This window comes from Setaria italica, chromosome V (assembly GCF_000263155.2).
Source record: "Setaria italica strain Yugu1 chromosome V, Setaria_italica_v2.0, whole genome shotgun sequence".
NCBI classification, from domain to species: Eukaryota; Viridiplantae; Streptophyta; class Magnoliopsida; order Poales; family Poaceae; genus Setaria; species Setaria italica.
This window is the reverse complement of record NC_028454.1, coordinates 12,814,653-12,834,046: the sequence shown is the minus strand read 5'-3', so window position 1 is coordinate 12,834,046 and position 19,394 is coordinate 12,814,653. Positions and strand designations below refer to the sequence as shown.

Sequence of the window (19,394 nt, the reverse complement as noted above, 5' to 3'; positions counted from 1 at the left end):
TGCTCAGGCTCTCCTGCCCCTACACTTCTCAGCAGAACGGCAAAGCTGAACGGATCCTGCGCACTTTAAATGAGGGCGTTCGTGCATTGCTTCTTCACGCTGCTCTTCCTCCCGTCTTCTGGGTCGAAGCTCTCCACACCTCGACCTATCTTCTGAATCGCAAACCCTGCAAACCCCGATCACTGTCCACACCATTTTCCCTACTCTACCACACTGATCCTGACTACATGTCACTAAGGGTTTTCGGTTGCCTGTGTTACCCAAACACCCAAGCCGCAATCTCTAATAAACTCTCACCGCGCTCTGCAGCTTGTGTGTTCATTGGTTACTCGCAGGATCACCGTGGATACCGGTGTGACAACATGTCGACGCGGAAAGTGCTCACCTCCCGGCACGTCTACTTCGACGAAGCAGTCTTGCCCTTTCGATCGGGCACTGCCACAAACTCTCCAGCATCCTGTGCGTACGATCTGTGGCATCCGGATCTTCGCGCAACAGAAGATGAGCCACCTCCACAAGCGTCGCCAACAACGCCAGGTGCACACGGCTCTCCGTCCACTTCGCCACAACCCCCCTCGCCAGTGCACGGTGCGCACAGCTCCCCGTCGGCTTCACCACGAACACCGTCGCCAGCGCCCACCTCGTCGCCACCAAATCCGGCGCCCAGTACATCGTCATCGACACCAGATCCTGTGGCTCCTATCTCGTCACTAGCCCCGGCCGCCCCTCAAGCCACTCACCCCATGGTGACTAGGGTGCGTGTGGGGACGTTCAAGCCCAACCCCCGCTATGCCGCGACAGCAACCACGACGACCATCTCGCCCATCCCGCGCATGGTGAATCAGGCGCTCAAGGATCCCAACTGGAACAAGGTGATGCAGTCCGAGTTTGATGCCTTGCTCGCCAATAACACGTGGGAGCTCGTTCCCCGTCCCCATGGTGCTCACATAGTCAGCGGCAAGTGGATCTTCTGTCACAAATTCAAAGAAGATGGAAGCTTTGACCGGTACAAGGCACGTTGGGTCGTCCGCGGCTTCACCCAACGTGCCGGCATCGACTACGGCGAGACGTACTGCCCGGTTGTCAAACCAGCCACAGTGCGCACGGTGCTCGCTCTCGCCGCGCAGCGCCAATGGCCGGTTCACCAGCTCGACGTCAACAACACCTTTCTTCACGGTGTCCTCGACGAACAGGTCTACGCTCGACAACCCGCTGGCTTCACTGACAACCAGAACCTGGTGTGCTGCCTCTCCAAGAGCCTCTACGGCTTGAAGCAGGCGCCCAGGGCCTGGTACCTGCGGCTGGCGACATCCCTCGGCTCGATGGGATTCCGGGCCACACGCTCTGACAGCTCCCTCTTCGTTCTGCGCCGCAACAAGGAGTCTGTGTACCTTCTCCTCTACGTGGATGACATCGTGCTCACAGCCTCTTCCAGCGAGCTGCTGCGCTGGGTCGTGAGCACCATCAACGCCGAGTTCAAGCTCAAAGACATGGGGGCCTTCCACTACTTCCTCGGCATCCAGGTTCAGCGCAACGCCGATGGATTCTTCCTTCAACAACAGCAGTACGCCCTCAACTTGCTTGATCGCGCCGGCATGACAGACTGCTGGCCCTGCGACACACCCGTCGACACCGCCGGCAAGCTCTCCAGCGACGCTGGCTCCCCTCTGTCAACTGTGGATGCCTCAGACTACCGAAGCCTCGTCGGCACGCTTCAGTATCTGACGATGACTCGCCCCGACTTGCAGTATGCCGTCCAGCAAGCATGTCTTCACATGCATGTCCCCACAACGGCGCACCAAGGCCTCGTCAAGCGAATTCTCCGCTACGTCCGTGGCACCACAGCGCTCGGGCTTCATCTCCGGCACAACAACAACTCCGACCTCGTCGCCTACTCTGATGCAGACTGGGCCGGATGCCCTGACACCCGGCGCTCGACCTCAGGATTCTGCGTGTTCATGGGGGACTCCCTCCTCTCGTGGTCGTCAAAACGACAAACCATGGTCTCCCGATCAAGCACCGAAGTTGAATACCGCGGCGTTGCAAACGCTGTGGCTGAGTGCACATGGCTCCGGTAGCTCCTCAGCGAGCTCGACTGCCCACTGATCAAGGCCACGATCGTCTTCTGCGACAACATCTCCGCCTGCTACATGAGCTCCAACCCAGTGCACCATAAACGCACCAAGCACATTGAGCTCGATGTGCACTTCGTCCGGGAAAAGGTCGCTGTTGGCCAATGCCAAGTTCTTCAAGTACCCACGACACAGCAGCTCGCCGACGTGATGACTAAGGGCCTACCGACGGCAAGCTTCAGAGAGTTCTGAGACAGTCTGTGCATCGTCGGCAACGTCGCTCACACTGCGGGGGGGTGTTAGCAAGCAGTTTCACACGTCCTGCGGCTCTCCTTGAATGTAGCTAGATTAGTTAGCTCCATGACCGTGATGTACTTGTACAAAAGGCGTAAGCCTCTGATGAATACGATTGAGTTGTCCTCATTCTTCTCACCTCCGCTTACAGGTGTGAACCACCGAACCATACATTATTGGTAGGCAATGTGGTGGTGCATGTGGGCGAGAATCAACTTTGCGATGGCATAAGACATAGTAGATCATCTTTTGTTTACGTTTTTTTATTGATTTTTGGTTGGTATCCTCATTCAAAGTGCTTATACGGTTGTACCAGAGATCAGGTTTGTACACTCTAGGAGTCTGGGCACCTGTAGCAGAGCCTGCTGACTGCTGTTCCAAAGATGAATCAATGATCGAGTGCTATTGTTGTATCTTGTATGCTAATGGAGTTGTCATATTAAATGTTAGATTAAGAGCCAAAAGCTCGTTTGGTGACTGAAAATGCTGAATAAAAATTCTCAATGTCTTGCATAACTTGCGACGCCTCCATCTAAGTTTTCTACTAATTGTAACCATCTCGATCGGCCATCAAAGGGCCAGGACTTTGCCAGTTCACTCAAATTAAGGTGGGGACTTCAGTCCAGAATTCTACTGATCCGGTTGATGGATCCCGTCGTCCTGCTCGTCCTCTTCGATGAGCTTGAGGTACTCGCTGATCTCGGGGATGAAGCGGTCGGGCGGCGGCCACCTCCTGGCGATCCTGGAGATGCGCTTCTGCCGCTCCTTGTCGGGATCATAACTATGGAGCTTCCCCGCCCGGCGGTACTCTTCCTCCACCTCGTCCTCTATCATGGCGATGTACGCTTCCGCGTCCGCGATCATCTGCCACGTGAACAGGAGCACCTCCGTGTACCTCCGCTCCCACGGCATCAACTCATGCAACCTCTTCCCCGCCAGAGCCGACTTGCTACAGCGCTGCGCCTGCTTCCCCATGGCGGCGACGGCGGCTTGGCCACGCTCGTCCGCATCGCTTCCTGGTTCCATCGTCGATCTGCCTCTCTCTCGAAGCTCGATTCGGTGTTGCACTTGCATCTAAAGACTCCTGCCTAGACCTCCCACTCTGCTTCTCGGACACGAGACAATATCGAAGAGCCGACTTTGCCTCCGACTCGTGATCGAGACCGAATTCGCTTCATCGTGTTCGTGTACGGTACGCCATGCACGCACGCAGGAGCGGATCTGGGCCCCGAGCTGCCCGAGCTGCAGCCCGGGGCAAGGCCCACAAGCAGTGGGAAGCTGTAACAACCAAGTGTTAAAAAGGTTTAAGAATGGTCATTTTGAGGTTGAGGACAAAATTTGGGTGCTAAGACAGTTTATTGGCAAAAGTCAACTTTAAGTCAAATGTCAATAAAAATGCCAAATTGAGATTCAAATTTAGAAAAAGATGACAAATGCGTGGATTTGGACTTTATGGACAATTGGAACTTAAAGAGACCATTTGAGAAGCAAATGGACCTTAAATTGTCCAAAAATCAAAATGGAGGATGCTCCTGTTCACTAACTGAAAATAGGAATGATTGCCTCTGGAAAAATAGTTCCAAAAGAAACGAATTTTGATTCAAGAGATTTTGAAGAAATCCTATGTGATCTTTTGGTTTTATAGGCAAAATGGAACTTTTATATCAAGCTTAGCATGATCTCCAAGTTTGGCATGAAATAATTGGCATTTGAAGTGTTAAGTGGAAATTCAAGATTTAATTGGAGTAGGGGGTGCTGTTCTGTTAAGAAGTACAGAGTGCAAATTCAGTTCAGTGAAAAGCAAGAAATGGCAGTTAGCTTCAGAGCTAGATTTGGAAGAGAAAAAGAAGGATTTGACTTTTGAGATGAATAAGAGAAATGTAGAGAAATAGGTTCTCTACAAGTTCTATTAAGGAAGTTTTGAGAGTTTAAGTAAAAAAAATGGAATAAACACAATCTGAACCTTCAGCTCAGAAAAATTGACAGTTCTATCAATACTGGAGGAATGAACAGTAACCGTTGGTTTTGGAAGCAAATTTCGAACCCTTAGAGTCAAAATCAGCAGAAACTCCGAATGTATCAAAGATATTCACAGACATTTCCTACAACTTTGTTTAAGGGCTCTAAGCAAGCCTCTGTTGAATTTTAGCCACGAAAATCGACCTGAAGATAATCTGTCAAAGGCTTAGCTGTTGAAAAGGGGAAAAATAGCAGTCAGGTTCAGAAGGAAATTCCCCTCGATTGGTTGGGAATCTGAAGGAGGTGTAGTAAGATGAATTAAAATTTAGCAAATTTCCTACAACTTTTATAAAGGTACTTTTGAAAGAGCAGTTTGGATTTTTTGTCGTAATTGGTTGTTGAAGTTTCTGACCGCAAGGTTCAAAAGGAGAAAATTTAGTTAAGCTGAAGTTCAATGTCCAGAAAAGTTCAGAGATGTTTCACGAGGAAGGAGCTAGATTCAGCCAAAAGTGCAAATCTATGAAAGGTAGAACTTTGGATTTCCTCCAACTTTCATAAAGGGTGTTTTGGATGTGTTGCTGGCCAAAGAAAGCAAAGAATTCAAATTTCTTTGGAGGCTCAAAGTTAGAACTTCATGCTGTCCTCAAGAACAGTGCTGCTTAGCAATCTTTGGTGCAAGTTTTTGAAAAATCTAGTGTGTAAGATATGGGTTCTTATGTGCAAAATGGAACCTTGGTTGTATGTTGAACTAAGATCAATGGAAGTTGGGCAAGATAAAGTGAGTTTGGGCAGTTAAAATCGAACCCAAAGTGGAGCAAATGGCTCTGCCGAGAGGTCTGACGAAACTGAATTGTTTGATTCAGTTACAATCTTAGTTTTGTCAGAAACTTTGGAGCTCGAATTCATGGTCTTAGAGCGATCCTTTCAACGTGAAGCAAAAATAATAAATGGAGTGCTTGGGATTCTCTACAAGTTTGTCTAAGGGAGATTAGAAAGTTTGGATTGAAAATTTGATGAATTTTGGGCCTGAAATTGTTGGTTGGAAGAAAAACAAAAGAAAGAGGAAAAGAATGGGGGGGCGGGGGGCAGAGAGAACAGAGGAGGAAGCGTGCCGCAGCATGGCACCTCTGTGCGCTGGCCAGCACGACGAGCTGAGCCACATCCCCGCCCACACCAGTACACCAGCGAGCTGAGGTGGCAGCCATGCGCGGTGAAAAGCTTCAAATAAGTACTGCTCCCGCCCTTGCTCTTATCCATTTTATTGTGTCACCGTTCTTTTCTTCTCCCGACCAAGAGCAGAGCACAGCAGCGCCATCGCCGGTCGAGTTCGGAGCTCCGCCGCCTCTCCCTTCATTTTTCTCTCGTCCATAGCTCCACCTCCATCCCATCTTCACTCCCGGCCCCTCAGTTCCGCAGCTCCGCGCCGGCGAGCTCGTCCCCGTTGTTCTTCCCGTCCGTCGGCCGCCATAGCCACCTCTCTGGTGAGCCCCCTTGCGCCACCCCTCTCCACCCGAGTTCTTAGCTCTGGGCACCTGCGTGGGTCCTACCAAAGCTCAAGAGCCAGTCCTTGACCGAAGAGCTCTCACCGCCGCCGCCCGCGCCGGCCATGTTCCGGCCTTGCCCGCCGCCGCCGTCAAGAGCCCCTGCGCAGCCCATTTTCTTGAACCAAAACACCACCAGGGGGTGCGCGTGGCCCTAGGGAGCGTAGCGGCCCAGTCCCCACCGCTGGAGACCTTGCCGCCGGCAAGCTAGCGCCGTTACCCGCCGGGAATGCCGCAGTCAAGGTCGGCTTTCTATTTTTGACCAAGCGGGCCCACGTGTCTAAGTCTGTGGGTAGGCCGTGGGTGAGTGAGAAAGTTTTTCAAGGGGGGTGGGGATAATAATAGGTTTTCAGTTTGGAGATAATAGTTTAAATTTGTGTTTTCACTATTTAATTCACCAGAAATTGTAGAAATGTCCAAAAATAGTGAAACCAATTTTATTAGGATTGTTTTATTTTTCCTTTATGCATTAAAAATTCTTAAACCCTAGGAAATATAATAAAATTTAGGTGTTTATTTAATGCCTTTTGATTAAGGTATTTAAATAAATGCCTAACCTTTATTAAATGCATAAAATCATGAATAATGTTTTCTTATTCACAAATTATCATTAAATCATAGGAAATAAGTTTTGAGATTAGAAAATATTTGTAATGTTTTTCTAAAATAAAAGAAAGGGCTTAAGGCAGGTTAGTAAAGAAATTAAAAATCGTGGGTTAGATGTTACGGGTAGAGTTTTGTTGGCTTGCAACTTTATCATGAAGTTAAGTTGTCTAAGTCATTGTTGGCTTGCAACTTTATCATGAAGGAAAGTTGTATCACCATGTGTTCAAAAGTTTGCATCTCTAACTCCTGCATGTACTAAATCATAGATGTCAAAGCTCCTACAGTGGGATTTGTGGAATTCATCTGAAGATTGACAGAGTCCAAGAAATGTTGAAGTGCCTCTTTTATGGAAGGGGTTTTCCGAAGAACTAACATTTGTTGATCCCAGGCAAGCCCCGGTGCATCTATACCTACCTACTTTGGAGTTATTATTTCATGGGTCCAATTATTGGTTATTTTCCATATGAATGCATTAAGTCTAGGAGTTGATTGAAACCTACTCTTGTGCATGATCCTACCTTGTTTAGAGGACATCTTTACCACTTGTTCACTAACTAGTAACTATCCTATGCTTAGCATGCTTAGATACCTATGAGTAACTTTGGTTACTCAACACTAAGGCAAAGATGGTCATATATGTTAATCAAGGAAATGGCCTGAGATTTTGGAAATGCGGACAGAAGCTAGAGATGGTAGTTTCTGTCTGCTAAGTTAATATGGTTCAGGACCGTTTGTTGTCTTAACCTTTGATCAAGTGATTTTACCTGGTTGCTTACTGGGTATGGGACCTGTCGGGGATACATCCCCAATACCCGCAAGGAAGGAAGAAGTCAAACTCCTACTAGGATTCCCCTATAATTCTACTTGGACTCATCTCGTGTAATCCTACTAGGACTCCTCCTTATAATCCGACTAGTACTCTGCCCCCTGGAGTATATAAAGGAGGGCAGGGGTACCTAGCTCGGCAGGTCACACCTCAACACCCAAGCGTAGGGCGCAGTATACAAACACCCCTAAACAGGACGTAGGGTATTACGCTACTCTGGCGGCCCGAACCTGTCTAAATCCGTGTCTTGTGTCCTCGCTTTTACCTTTAAGTTCCAGGTCCGGCGATCCCCCACTACACATTCTACTACCTCGGGTACCCCTTGGTAGACGGCCGGTATAAAACACCGACATTGGAGCCTACCATGGGGCAGATCATCGAGATCATCAAGCGAGCTTGAAGGACCTCATCTTCAAGCCGGCGTTCGCTTTCAAAGTGGGCGCAACCTTTGTCTTCGAGTCCTGACTTTGCATCACCGATGGCATTGGGTCCTTCCAATGCTGAATCATTGACAACCAGGAGAAGAAGCGCCTCGACGGGAACTCTCTTCCACAAGAAGCAGAAAATCTCGCCAAGAAAATCGACAAATTAAACCTCAAATCAAGGTTCGATTGCAAACTCGTACTCCTACGGCGACTTCGGGTTCGACCGTGATTCGAACTCGAACTCCAACGGTGGCTACGGGTCCGATCGCGACTTGAACTCGGAGTCCAACGGCGACTCCGGGTCCGACTACATCTCGGAGTCCAACGGCAACTCCGGGTCTTGCCACGACTCTGAGTCCGATGACGACTCCGGGTTCGACCGCAACACGGAATCCGACGGCGACTCAAGCTTCAATTCCGACTCGAAGTCTGATAGCGACTCCGAGTTCGACTACAACTCAAAAGTCCGACTACATCGCGAGCCCGCCGACGACTACGGGCGGCTCATCGATGATTTCTTTGACTATGTCGCAGGCATTCTGCTACCTCATGTACCCCTTGGTAGACGGCCGGTATAAAACACCGACAAGACCAGCAAAGCCCGGTAGGTTAGTTGGCTCTCTGATCGGGAATATTTCATACCTGTGCTTGACGTGCTGGAGAATGGCAGGGGCGTAGCCTAAAACTCACATGGAGATTAGGCCAGACGTGGGGTCCCATGTGGGGGTGCGTCCCTGGGTTCGGGTAGTCATATTCCCAATCTTTGAGTACGACTAATTGAAAGGTTGTTGTGTACAACCCGTACAGTTGTACATGGCTGGTGGTCGGGTATCTCCTGCAGGATGTAAATCGGTCCGGATCGTCGCAATTCTCGGTTATGAATGCACTTTGATCACCGTTCAGCATCGTAGTGTAATCCAGTTGAGTACAATGTTTTTCATGAAGTTAATATGTTGTATGACTTAGTTCCAATGAGTGCTCAAAAATATTTTATTCATCTAGACCGGTTAGGTAACAACTAAACAGAAATAAAAGAATAAAGTTAAGGTTCCACTTATAGTAAGCCTTTCCGCAAAAATGTGAGTCAGCCAGTACACCAAACAGCTATCATTCAGTAAAAGAAAAACTATCTATATTGGTTAGTCGGGTTAGACTTTCTGAGTAGTTCGTACTCAGGGGATCCTTTGTTGCTGTTTTCAGAAACCCAGGAGGGAACACCGAGGAGGAAGCTCTGAAGAACTAGGGTATCTCATGAGTCTCATGATACCCTAGAATAAAACTTAGACGTTTAATTACTTGCCCCGGACTGGTTTATATTTTAAACTCTTAGTAATGGTTTAACTTGCACTGTTAAGTTTCTTTCAATCCATGGTTTGTAATAAATCATACCTCTGTTATGTATGTAAAATATAATATTTGTTGATGTTATCCCATCGCGGAAGCAATCCGGATGTATGACTATGGAACAAGTCGTGGATGTTTCGAGGAGTCCTAGGGACACTCGACGGACTACCAGACTTATACTGTTTTAAGTGCGTTTCGAATAATTGCTGTTCCGACAGCGATTAGGCGCACTTAAACCAGTTTAAGTTGGGCGGTTCCGCCACAGAAGGTCCTTCATAAAAATGGAATAAAAAGGCTTCCTAGCCCATTAGCCCATCTCGAGGAGAAGTCGGCCCATCAACTGGCTGTCGCCCTAGCCCTCGCAAAATCGCGCTCGGCCGACTCCTATCTGCCCAGGCGTCCGCCCACACCCCCCCCGACTCGCCGCCTCCCATCCCAGGGACTCCCGACCGCCAGGCCCCGTGTCCCCAGCTCCCCACCGACCGCGCGCCACCAGGTCGCTGCCCGGCGCCTAGGTGCCCGCCTGACCGCCTCAGCCCCTCGCCAGCCCCCTGTTGAGTGCCTGAGCGGAGCGGATCCATGATTGCTCCATCACTCCATGAAATAGGTTGATTTCTAGTTTCATTTCTTTTTACATTAAAATTTGCAAAGTCATGAATAATTCATTTCATTGAGCAGGACTGTCATTGAGTATTTGAGTCTCACTTTGCAATTGCAATATTTCATACCTTAGAATGGAGAAATACTATGCTAAAAAAATGCATCAACAAGTGGCGCCGAAAGTATAGAAAGCCGGGTTGAGCAAAAAAGACCACGGATTGAACTTGATATGAGAGATATAGTTGTTGATCCAGGAGAAAGGAAGTCAATTGATGATTTTCATCGTGACATTAGGGATGAGGCAAGGAGAGCATATCTACAAATAGGTCCATATAGGCCAGCTAGTCATAAGTTTTCAAAAATGAAAAAAGATGGTAAAGGCCAATCAAGATGATTTGTTGGATCATGGTTTGATCAATTTGATTGGTTAGAGTACAGTGTAGCCAAGGATGTAGCTTTTTGCTTTTGTTGCTATCTCTTTAAGCCACAACAAGCTGGTTTTCATAATAATGATACATTCATCAAAGTTGGGTTTAGAAATTGTAAGAATGCAAAGGATTCTTTCAAGGAGCATGCTCAATCAATTGATGGCTTTCATAATAATGCAAGAAAGCATGCACTTGATTTTAAAAATCAGAGGCAAAGTGTTAAACATGTGTGGACTGTTACAAGTGCAGCAGAAGAGGAGGCATAGAAAGCTCATTTAACTATCATGTTAGGCATTGTTAGATTTCTCTTTTTGCAAGCTCTAGCCTTTCGTGGACATGATGAGTCTAAAACATCAAGAAATAAAGGGAATTTTATGGAGATGCTTGAATGGTACAGAAAGAAGGATCCCAAGGCTGCACTTGTGACTGGTGAAAATGCTCCAGGGAATAATCAAATGAGTAGTCCAATGGTTCAGAAAGATTTGGCTAGGGCTTATGCAGAGGAGACAAGTGAGTTAATTAAAAGTGAAATAGGAGATCGTTGGTTTGCGGTGCTTGTCGATGAGGCTCGTGATGCATCTATTAAGAAACAAATGGCTGTAGTTGTGAGGTATATACCTCCTCTCCATTTGGTTATTTCATTGGTTTTGTTTAGTTGCTTTCAAGTAACACTATTTTCTCTTTTCTCTTGTAGGTTTGTCAATGATAAAGGAAGTGTGATTGAGAGGTTTCTTAGCATTAAATATGTTTCTGACACCACATCAACTTCACTAAAAGAAGCATTGGATACTATGCTTAGAAGATATGGTCTATCTATTTCTAAGATTAGAGGGTAAGGATACGATGGAGCTTCAAATATGAGAGGACAATTTCATGGGTTACAAAGATTGGTATTGAATGAAAACCCATATACCTTTTACATCCACTGTTTTGCTCATCAATTGCAGCTTGTGGTAGTTTCTATAGCCAAGTGTTGTGGCTCAACTTTTGATTTCTTCAATTATATCATTTCAAGCATCAATGTTGTTAGTGCTTCTTGCAAGAGGAAAGATCAACTCCTTCAAAGTCATCATGATAAGCTTGTTGAGCAGTTAGATAGTAGTGCTATTTTTTCTGGGAGAGGGAAAAACCAAGAAACTAGTCTTGCTAGGCCTGGCGGTGGGGTAGACATCATAAAATATTAGCACGTCTTATGATCATGTGGTCCTCTGTACTGGAGGAGTTGGAGAATATTAGAGAAGATGGAACTTATGGGAAAAGAAAACTACAGCCTCTGGATTGATTCAAAGAATGGAGTCATTTGAATTTGTGTTCATATTACATCTTATGATCAGAGTACTGGAGATGACTCAAGACCTGTCACAATGTTTGCAAAAAAAAATGAAAATATTATTCGTGCAATAGGATTAATTGGCTCTGTGATGAGAAATATGAATGAAATGAGGGGAAATGGTTGGGATGCTCTTTTTGAAGAGGTAAAGGTACCTCCTCAATAACATAGAAATTCCTAATATGAAAGATATGATACCAGTTAGAGGTCGTTTGAGATGTCGTGGTGCTAAATTAATGAGTTACTACCATCATTTTCATCATGGAATTTTCAATGTTGTGATTGATCAAGTTTATTGTGAGTTATACAATCGATGTCTAGAAAGATCAACTCAACTCTTAAGATGTGTTGCTTGTCTTGATCTGAGGAATTCTTTTGTCAACTTTGAAGTATAGAAGTTAGTTGATCTTGCTAAGATTTATAAAGATGACTTATGTGATTATGACTACATAAAGCTTGCGGGTAACCTTCGTATATTCATTGATGAAGTCAGAAATGATGATAATTTTGACACTTGTACTGATCTTGGTAATTGCTGAGAAAATGGTTTAGACTAAAAGAGATACAACTTTTCCTTTGGTGTATCGTCTCACTGAACTTGCATTGATTTTGCCGGTGGCAACAGCAACAGTTGAAAGAGCCTTCTCTGCTATGAATATTATCAATACCGAATGAAGAAATAAAATGAATGATGATTGGCTGAATAGTAGCATGATGTGCTATATTGAGAGGGATATGTTTGCCTCGACTGAAGATGAAAAATTCTAAAGCGCTTTCAAGTTTTAAGAAACCGTAAGATGAATTTGCCAAACGAGGGCTCAAGGTGTGTGTTGTTTAATTGTATTAGTCTATTTCAATACATAATGTTATTTTGCTTTATAAAGGGCTGAGATGTTGAAAATTTTTATGTAGAATTGAGGATGTCGGTACAAGTGGAAGTGTTGTTAATTCATGAAGACATGTATGGTTCTTTTTTTTAAAGACTCTTAATTTGGTACTTTTCTACCTTCAATATTCTACGTATTGTTTGAGTCTTTTGGTTGAACATTTAGAATCTAGGGAATTATATAATTATTTGTGTTCTACTGTTCTTTAAAAAATATGTTATATCTAGAGAAGATTTTAAGTCTCATATTAGTTAGCCTGGGGTGAAACCTGTTTCTGAATCCGCCACTGCACGCGCGAACTTGCTATCTGTCGCCCTGAACTGAACTCAGTTAGAAATTCCATCTCCTATCCTATGCAAACTCGTCGGTTCGGAGAATAGCCATAGCCGTATCTCTTTGACACGTCGTTGAAATATTGTTTTCATTCAACAAATAAATTGGCACATGCGAGGTTCTCAGGCTTACAACCCCGACGTCATTCCGGTGACTTACTGAGAACTGAACTTTTTTTTCAGCGAGTACGAAGCACCTCACTGCCCTTCAGGCCAACCCCTGATTAAACGATACCATCCTACAGACAATCTCAAAATTATAAGCACGACCATAACAGTATTGCCTTCCTTATCGAAAGAAACCATAGGGACAAACTAGACCTGATCATTTGTCGTCGGGTCAGGTTCGGATCGGGTTGTTGGGTTGGAATTTTTGACCAACACCTGACCCTCACATGGTTGGATCGGGTTGGGTTCGGATTTTTGTGTGTAATTTTTAGGTTGGGTAAGGTTTTTTCGGGTCCTGAGTCAAAAAATTTGATCCGCGCCCGACCCGTCACATGGTCGGGTTGGATCAGATCGGGTTTTTTTCCAGGTGGGTCGGGTCGGGTTTGTCGGGTCAGGCGGTCCATGATCATGTCTAAGACAAACTAAGGGGGTGTTTGGATCCTTGGCTAAAGTTTAGCTCGGGTCACATCGAATATTTGGATGCCAATAGGAGGATTAAACATAGGCTAATGAAAAAAATAATTGCATAAATGAGGGCTAATTCGCGAGATGAATCCATTAAACCTAATTAATCTATGATTAGTACATGTTTACTGTAACATCACATGTGGTAATCGTGAACTAATTAAGTTTGATGAATTCATCTCGTGAATTAACCCTTATTTATACAATTATTTTTATCATTAATCTATATTTAATCTGCCTAATTAGCATCAAATATCCGATGTGATCCAGGCTAAACTTTAGCAAAGATCCAAACACCCCTAAGAGTGCAATCTACCGAAATTACAGAAGTCCTGAACAAAAGAAAACCGTCAATTCACCCTTTTTTGAGAGGAGAATTTTCAGCCTGTAGCGCTTCTCCCTGCACAGCTGAACGTTCGCGAGAAAGTCGTCGGTGCCGGTTTTCGTTGTGCTGGCCCGCACGTCAGAGTCATCAGTCGACTCACGCAGCCACGCTGTCTCTGCCCCTGCGCGGCCGCGATCTCGCCGGCCACGGCCAGCGCACTGCCGGGGTCCCTTACTCCGATAGTCCGATCCCTTGTTATCCCCTGCACGCTGCACTTGGCGTGCGCTTCAACTACTCACGCCTGTCAGGCTGCTGTGATCAAGGCCTTCGATTCCCCTGACGAGTTGGGCTTCCGTTGCCGTGGGGTCGCCGGCCACCTGTTCGATGAAATGCTGCGTCGAGCAGTTCCACTCTGGGAGGCAGTTGCCTCGGCTGTGGCGCCGTCTCATGTGCTAGTGAGGCCAGTGAGCAGGGCTTAAGGAAAGATGAGTATCTACAAGAGGGCGTGGCTTATGATGAGGATGTCGCAGCGGGTTCAGTGGTCTGCGTGGAGTTGCTCCTGCGGTCCTGCCTCTCCTGTCAGTGGTGGGCGAAACAGAGAGCCAACGTGCTCCTTATAGGATACGAGTGCTCGATCTTGATGCTGTTTCTGCAGTGAAGCGATCTCCAGTTCTCCAGCCTTCTGCTGCATCTGGGGTACTTGTGGAATGCAAAGGATCAGGTCCAAGCAAGGATGATGTGATGAATTGCGGTCGTGTGCTCTGAGTTTCAGGATGCAAACTGAGTGGCTGAGGAAATGGAGAGCCAGGGGACACTTTGGTTTGCTATATCTAAACCTGTTCCTTCGTCGTCTTTGGCTGGAAATATGGTGATTGGTTAATGTTGAGAGGGTTTGTATCTCTTGCAACAAGAGCACCATGAACATTCTTGAAACCTCCAGTGGATTTGGAGGTGCAACGTGCCAGTAACTAGTGCTTTGACTGATAGAAACAGTGAATTGCCTTGATCTTGGGCATCTTCATGGGTTTGATCAATTCATCCTTACGCTATTATGGAGAGATCCGCTGATTGTTGCTATCAGAGATGCTTCTAGATGAATCATCTCAGAGAGAACAAATTATATAAGCTAAATGTGGTTTAACTCCTGGCTCCTAGCAATATCAAGGAATGGAAAGAACTAGTAACAGCCTCCTCGTATAGTTCTATTGGCTTTGCAGGAAGGGAAGTGAAATCAAGCTGCAATTTTTGATGCCAGACAAATGACACAATATGAAGACAACTAGCAACAGGGCATCTCAAACTATAAGTGCATGCCAGAGGTGTCAAAATGTATATGGTTTCTCAGGAAGTATATCTAAGCAAGAATTCTCTGTTCAAGTGGCATTTTATCTATAGATGGAACCATCTACTGATTACTGGTACATAATACTACTTCAACTTCACTTGTGTGTTACCTTTCTGCCTGGTTATATATGCCTACTGCTCACACATTGTACAAGGTATCTGTTGCAATTTCTTTACTTTAAAAAATATCACGGGACAAGCCTGTAGCTATAAGACCAACTGCAAGTATACTCTCCAAATTTGTGAAATTGTTTAGTTAATTTTTTTTGTTATTAACCACAACTAATGCTCAGAATTACCGTCACTCTTTCTTGAAAAGCAGGAACACAAAAGCCTAACACTAACAAAGATCTAACATAAAGTTATGTTGTCAGTGTTTACACTTAATTCTAGCATTATTTGTAGAATATATAAACTTGATACTTATTCTATCCATAGAGAAAAATTAACTGGCACCGCAAAAAACTTGAACTGTGCTCTTCATCTGGTCCATATAAAAAAAACTTAATGGTATTTTGATATTCATGTGAGAAGACTACTGGGAAATATTTGCGTACATCAGAATATACAATTTTTTGTAACATGGTTGATTCTTGGTATACAAATATTCTATGCGTGATCTTTACTCAGAATAGGTTCATTTCACCTAGGACCTGATAAATGAGAGGCTAGAAGTGGAGCAGATGAAGCCAACTTCCCATCATTGCCAAGGTTGCCTGGAACCGTAGCTACAAAGTTGAATTCTATATTAGTTTCCACATTCATTGTACCTTCCAGTACTTTGACAACAACCGACATTTGAGGCCTCTTGTTGTAATCAATCTGCAAACACCACATGGCGAGCTTCATCATCTGGATCATTTCTTCTTTGTGAATTTGCATTTCATTGCCATTCATACCAATCAAATCTTCCAATTGATCATTTCTTACCTTGTCCTGCAATATGCTAATGAGATGAATGCTTTCTTGGGGTTGGGAATAATCAAGATTCTTTCTCCCACTGATAATTTCCATGACTACTACACCAAAGCTGTATATGTCGGCTTTCTCAGTGATTTGTGATGTCAACCACTCAGGAGCTAAATATCCAGGTGTGCCTCTCATTCTTGTAATCACTTGGCTCTTATCCCTGTCAATCATCTTAGATAGTCCAAAATCAGAAAGTTTTGCATTGAAGTTGTCATCTAAGAGGATATTTTGTGGTTTGATATCCAAATGAGCAATTCGTTGCCTGCACTCTTCATGAAGATAAGCTAGGCCCTTGGCAATATCAGTGATAATCCTGCATCGTGTATGCCAATCCAGAGGCCTATTTGCATCTTGGAAATAGATCCACTGGTCCAATGATCCTTTGGACATATATTCATACACTAGGAGTCTGTGAGATTTCTCCGCGCAGAAGCCGATCAATCTCACCAGATTTATGTGATGAATGTTTCCAATTGTCTCAACTTCTGCCAAGAATTCCTTCTTTCCTTGACCAGCTTGATCCAGCTGTTTTACAGCAACTTTCTGTTCGCCTACCTGCCCCTCAAAAACAGACCCAAATCCTCCTTTCCCAAGCAATTTGCTGAATTGTTCGGTTGCTACTTTCAACTGTTCAAATTTGTACCTAGTAGTCATACCTGGTACTTCTCCAAACTCGTCCTCATCATCTCTAAGCTGATATCGCCTCCGAAGGATCACTAATGTAATGATGATCACAGATAGTAAAGAGACGACTCCTGCTACTGTGAAGCCAGCAATTGCGCCTGCAGTAATACTTGTACTTCCTTTGGGTGTCGACCTATTTGCTGTACCATTCGATTTCGAGGGACTAGGACTTGGGGGTGGCTGTGTGATCTGCACCTTAAGGTATGCAGAAGAACTATAATGAGTTACTTCCCACTGGTTTACTTGCAACGAAAAGATTTGTGTTGGAAGGTAACATGAGCCTTGAGAAGTGTCATTACCACCGTACTGAAAGAATGCAGCCTTGCAGGAGCAGTTCTGCAAGCAGGCCTTCTTGCAACTCTCTTCATCAATCATCTGAGGCAAAGCGGCCCTTGAATCTACATAATTGAAGTAAGAAGCATTACTTAGAGCAAGGAGCTGGTGGTCTTGCATCGACGCACAAGAAATTGGAGTCACCGGTGCACATCCGAGGTTGATCCTGCGGTCATCAATCTGCTTGAAGTATGTAGAGCTGTTGACAATCGGGCATGTACACTGCCCATTGTTGCATATGCCGTACTCACCGCAGACGGTCGGGTAAGCACAATCATCTACCTGCCCCTTCAGAATATCCTGCACCATCACCCATCCGTCTATTCCTTTATGCTTATACAACTTCAGGTGTCCGTCAGATTCAAGCCTTATGTACCCCATTCCTCCTGCTGTTATGTTGATCGTGCTGCCCGTCTCTAGAGTTGATACATTGTCAGAGGAGGAGGATGTGAAGATCGCCACGGAGTCATTTGTCAGGGTCATGTAAGTTTTCCTGTTTCCGGATTTGGGCACCGTCTTTTGGTAGTAAAGTTGAGGAGGCGAAGATTCAACCAATGCATATAAACCATCAGCACGGACAGTAACATACAGCTGACTGTTGCTCGTCCAGTTGGTGGCGGAGGCATTCGGCGTTAACCTCATCCCCTCCACCAATTGCTGGCCCGGGAGCAGGCAATCTGTCGGGTGGCTGAAGGACTGCCACACCGGCAAGTTCTTGCCGTCGAAGAGCACCAGGTTGCCGGACTTGGTGACGGTCATACCGGCAACGGACTGGTTTGAGGTGTTCGTGGACCAGACGAAGCTCCCATGGGTGTCCCGGAGCAGGAGGTCGCCGCTGGCCGTGAAGCTGAGGGTGGCGTTCTCACGGACGGCGCGGTCCCGGTTCGCGGACCAGACGACCTGCAGGGTGCCGGCGTTCGGCCAGCTGAGGAAACCGCTGCTGTCGACTTGGAGGATGCAGACGCCGAAGTAGAAATCTGTGCATGGGTCGGTGCAGTAGAAGCACGCGGCGAAGCAGAGGCCTTCCTGCGTCGGACCGTGGACGGACTGGAGGAGGAAGACGCTCACCGACATGCCGTCCATGTAGCCGAAGTGCTGCTGCGCGCCATGGCCGTCCGCCTTCAGGCTGATGGTCCAGCTGGTGGACACTTTAGTGGATGCCGGCGTGGGGAAGAAGCCGCCCTGCGCGTGGACGCGGCCGGCCGGCGCGAGTAGGGGCGCGGCGGCCAGCAGCAGGCAGAGGAAGGTTGAGGGAGGCATGGAGCATGAGGGAGGGAGCTAGTGTAGCGTAGCAATTCGGGAAGCTCACATGAGCAAGAGGGGTTGTTGGGTTGAAGACGAGCAGATGACTGAGGGACGAGATGGACAGTTCCCAACTTGCATCTGAAAGGCGAGTGTCGCTGCAGTCTTCAAGTTTTACTTCGCCCTTTTCACTTCCCACAAAACTTCTAACTTTGGCACTATGCAAAAAGAAGATTCCCCATCACATCAAACTTGCGGTACATGTATGGAGTACTAAATGTAGACGAAATCAAAAACTAATTGCACAGTTTTGTTGTACTTTGCGAGACGAATCTTTTAAGCCTAATTAGTCAATATTTGGACAATAATTCACAAATACAAACGAAACGCTACAGTGTTGCTACAGTAATTTGGCACCTCCCAAATTCAGGCTTCCTTCAGTTAGGCGTTGGCAGATACGCACGCTGCTCTGGGGTTTTGGATTGGATGTACTCAGCACAGCAGTCGGTGCCGCTGCCAACTGTTGACTGTTGGCTGTTGAGTGCTTGACGGGCAAGAACTGGAGGACGCGTCGCGAACGAGTCAGAGGTCGTTTTCAAGATCGGAGGCGCCGATCTCTGTCGTCACCATCCCAACAGCCAGTCTCCTGACTATTGGATCCGACGTCGGGACATGTCACATCGGATGTTTAGATACTAATTAAAAGTATTAAATATAATCTAATTACAAAACTAATTGAACAGATGGAGTCTAATTTGCGAGGCGAATCTATTAAGCCTAATTAGTCCATAATTTGACAATGTGGTGCTACAATAACTATTGCTAATGATGGATTAATTAGGCTTAATAGATTCGTCTCGCGAATTAGTATAGAGGTTTTGCAGTTAGTTTTATAATTAGCTCATGTTTAGTCCTCCTAATTAGCGTCCGAACATCCGATGTGACCCTTCTAAAGTTTAGTACTTGTATCAAACACCCCCTATATAAAGGAAAAAAAAGGGAGGGCTCAACTTTGGAAAACGTATACAACCGAGCAAAAGTTTTGGCGCATACTATGGCCATACTCCAGGAGTGTCTGTCATGAACCTCCACGACCAGGAGTCGTCAAGATAGATTTGCACCTAAACGCGGCTAGACCCTATAATGACTTGAATTTGATGATTTCTCAAACAAAATAACTTGCAGAACTTAATCCGTTTTCTACGTTTGCTATATATAGT

General features: G+C 45.9%; 2 protein-coding genes across 2 annotated transcripts; one reads left to right on the top strand and one right to left on the bottom strand.

Annotated features, from left to right (window-relative positions):
- Positions 1 to 743: 743 nt before the first annotated feature.
- LOC106804335 (uncharacterized mitochondrial protein AtMg00810-like) lies at positions 744 to 2,078 on the top strand. Its single transcript, XM_014805196.1, has one exon. The coding sequence runs from the start codon at positions 744 to 746 to the stop codon at positions 2,076 to 2,078; it is 1,335 nt and encodes a 444-aa protein (XP_014660682.1).
- Positions 2,079 to 15,431: 13,353 nt separating this feature from the next.
- On the bottom strand, positions 15,432 to 18,449 carry LOC101786741 (G-type lectin S-receptor-like serine/threonine-protein kinase SD2-5). The gene has a single exon (XM_012846157.2). It carries the CDS (start codon positions 18,190 to 18,192, stop codon positions 15,589 to 15,591), a length of 2,604 nt encoding a protein of 867 aa, XP_012701611.1. The 5' UTR covers positions 18,193 to 18,449; the 3' UTR covers positions 15,432 to 15,588.
- Between the last annotated feature and the right edge of the window lie 945 nt (positions 18,450 to 19,394).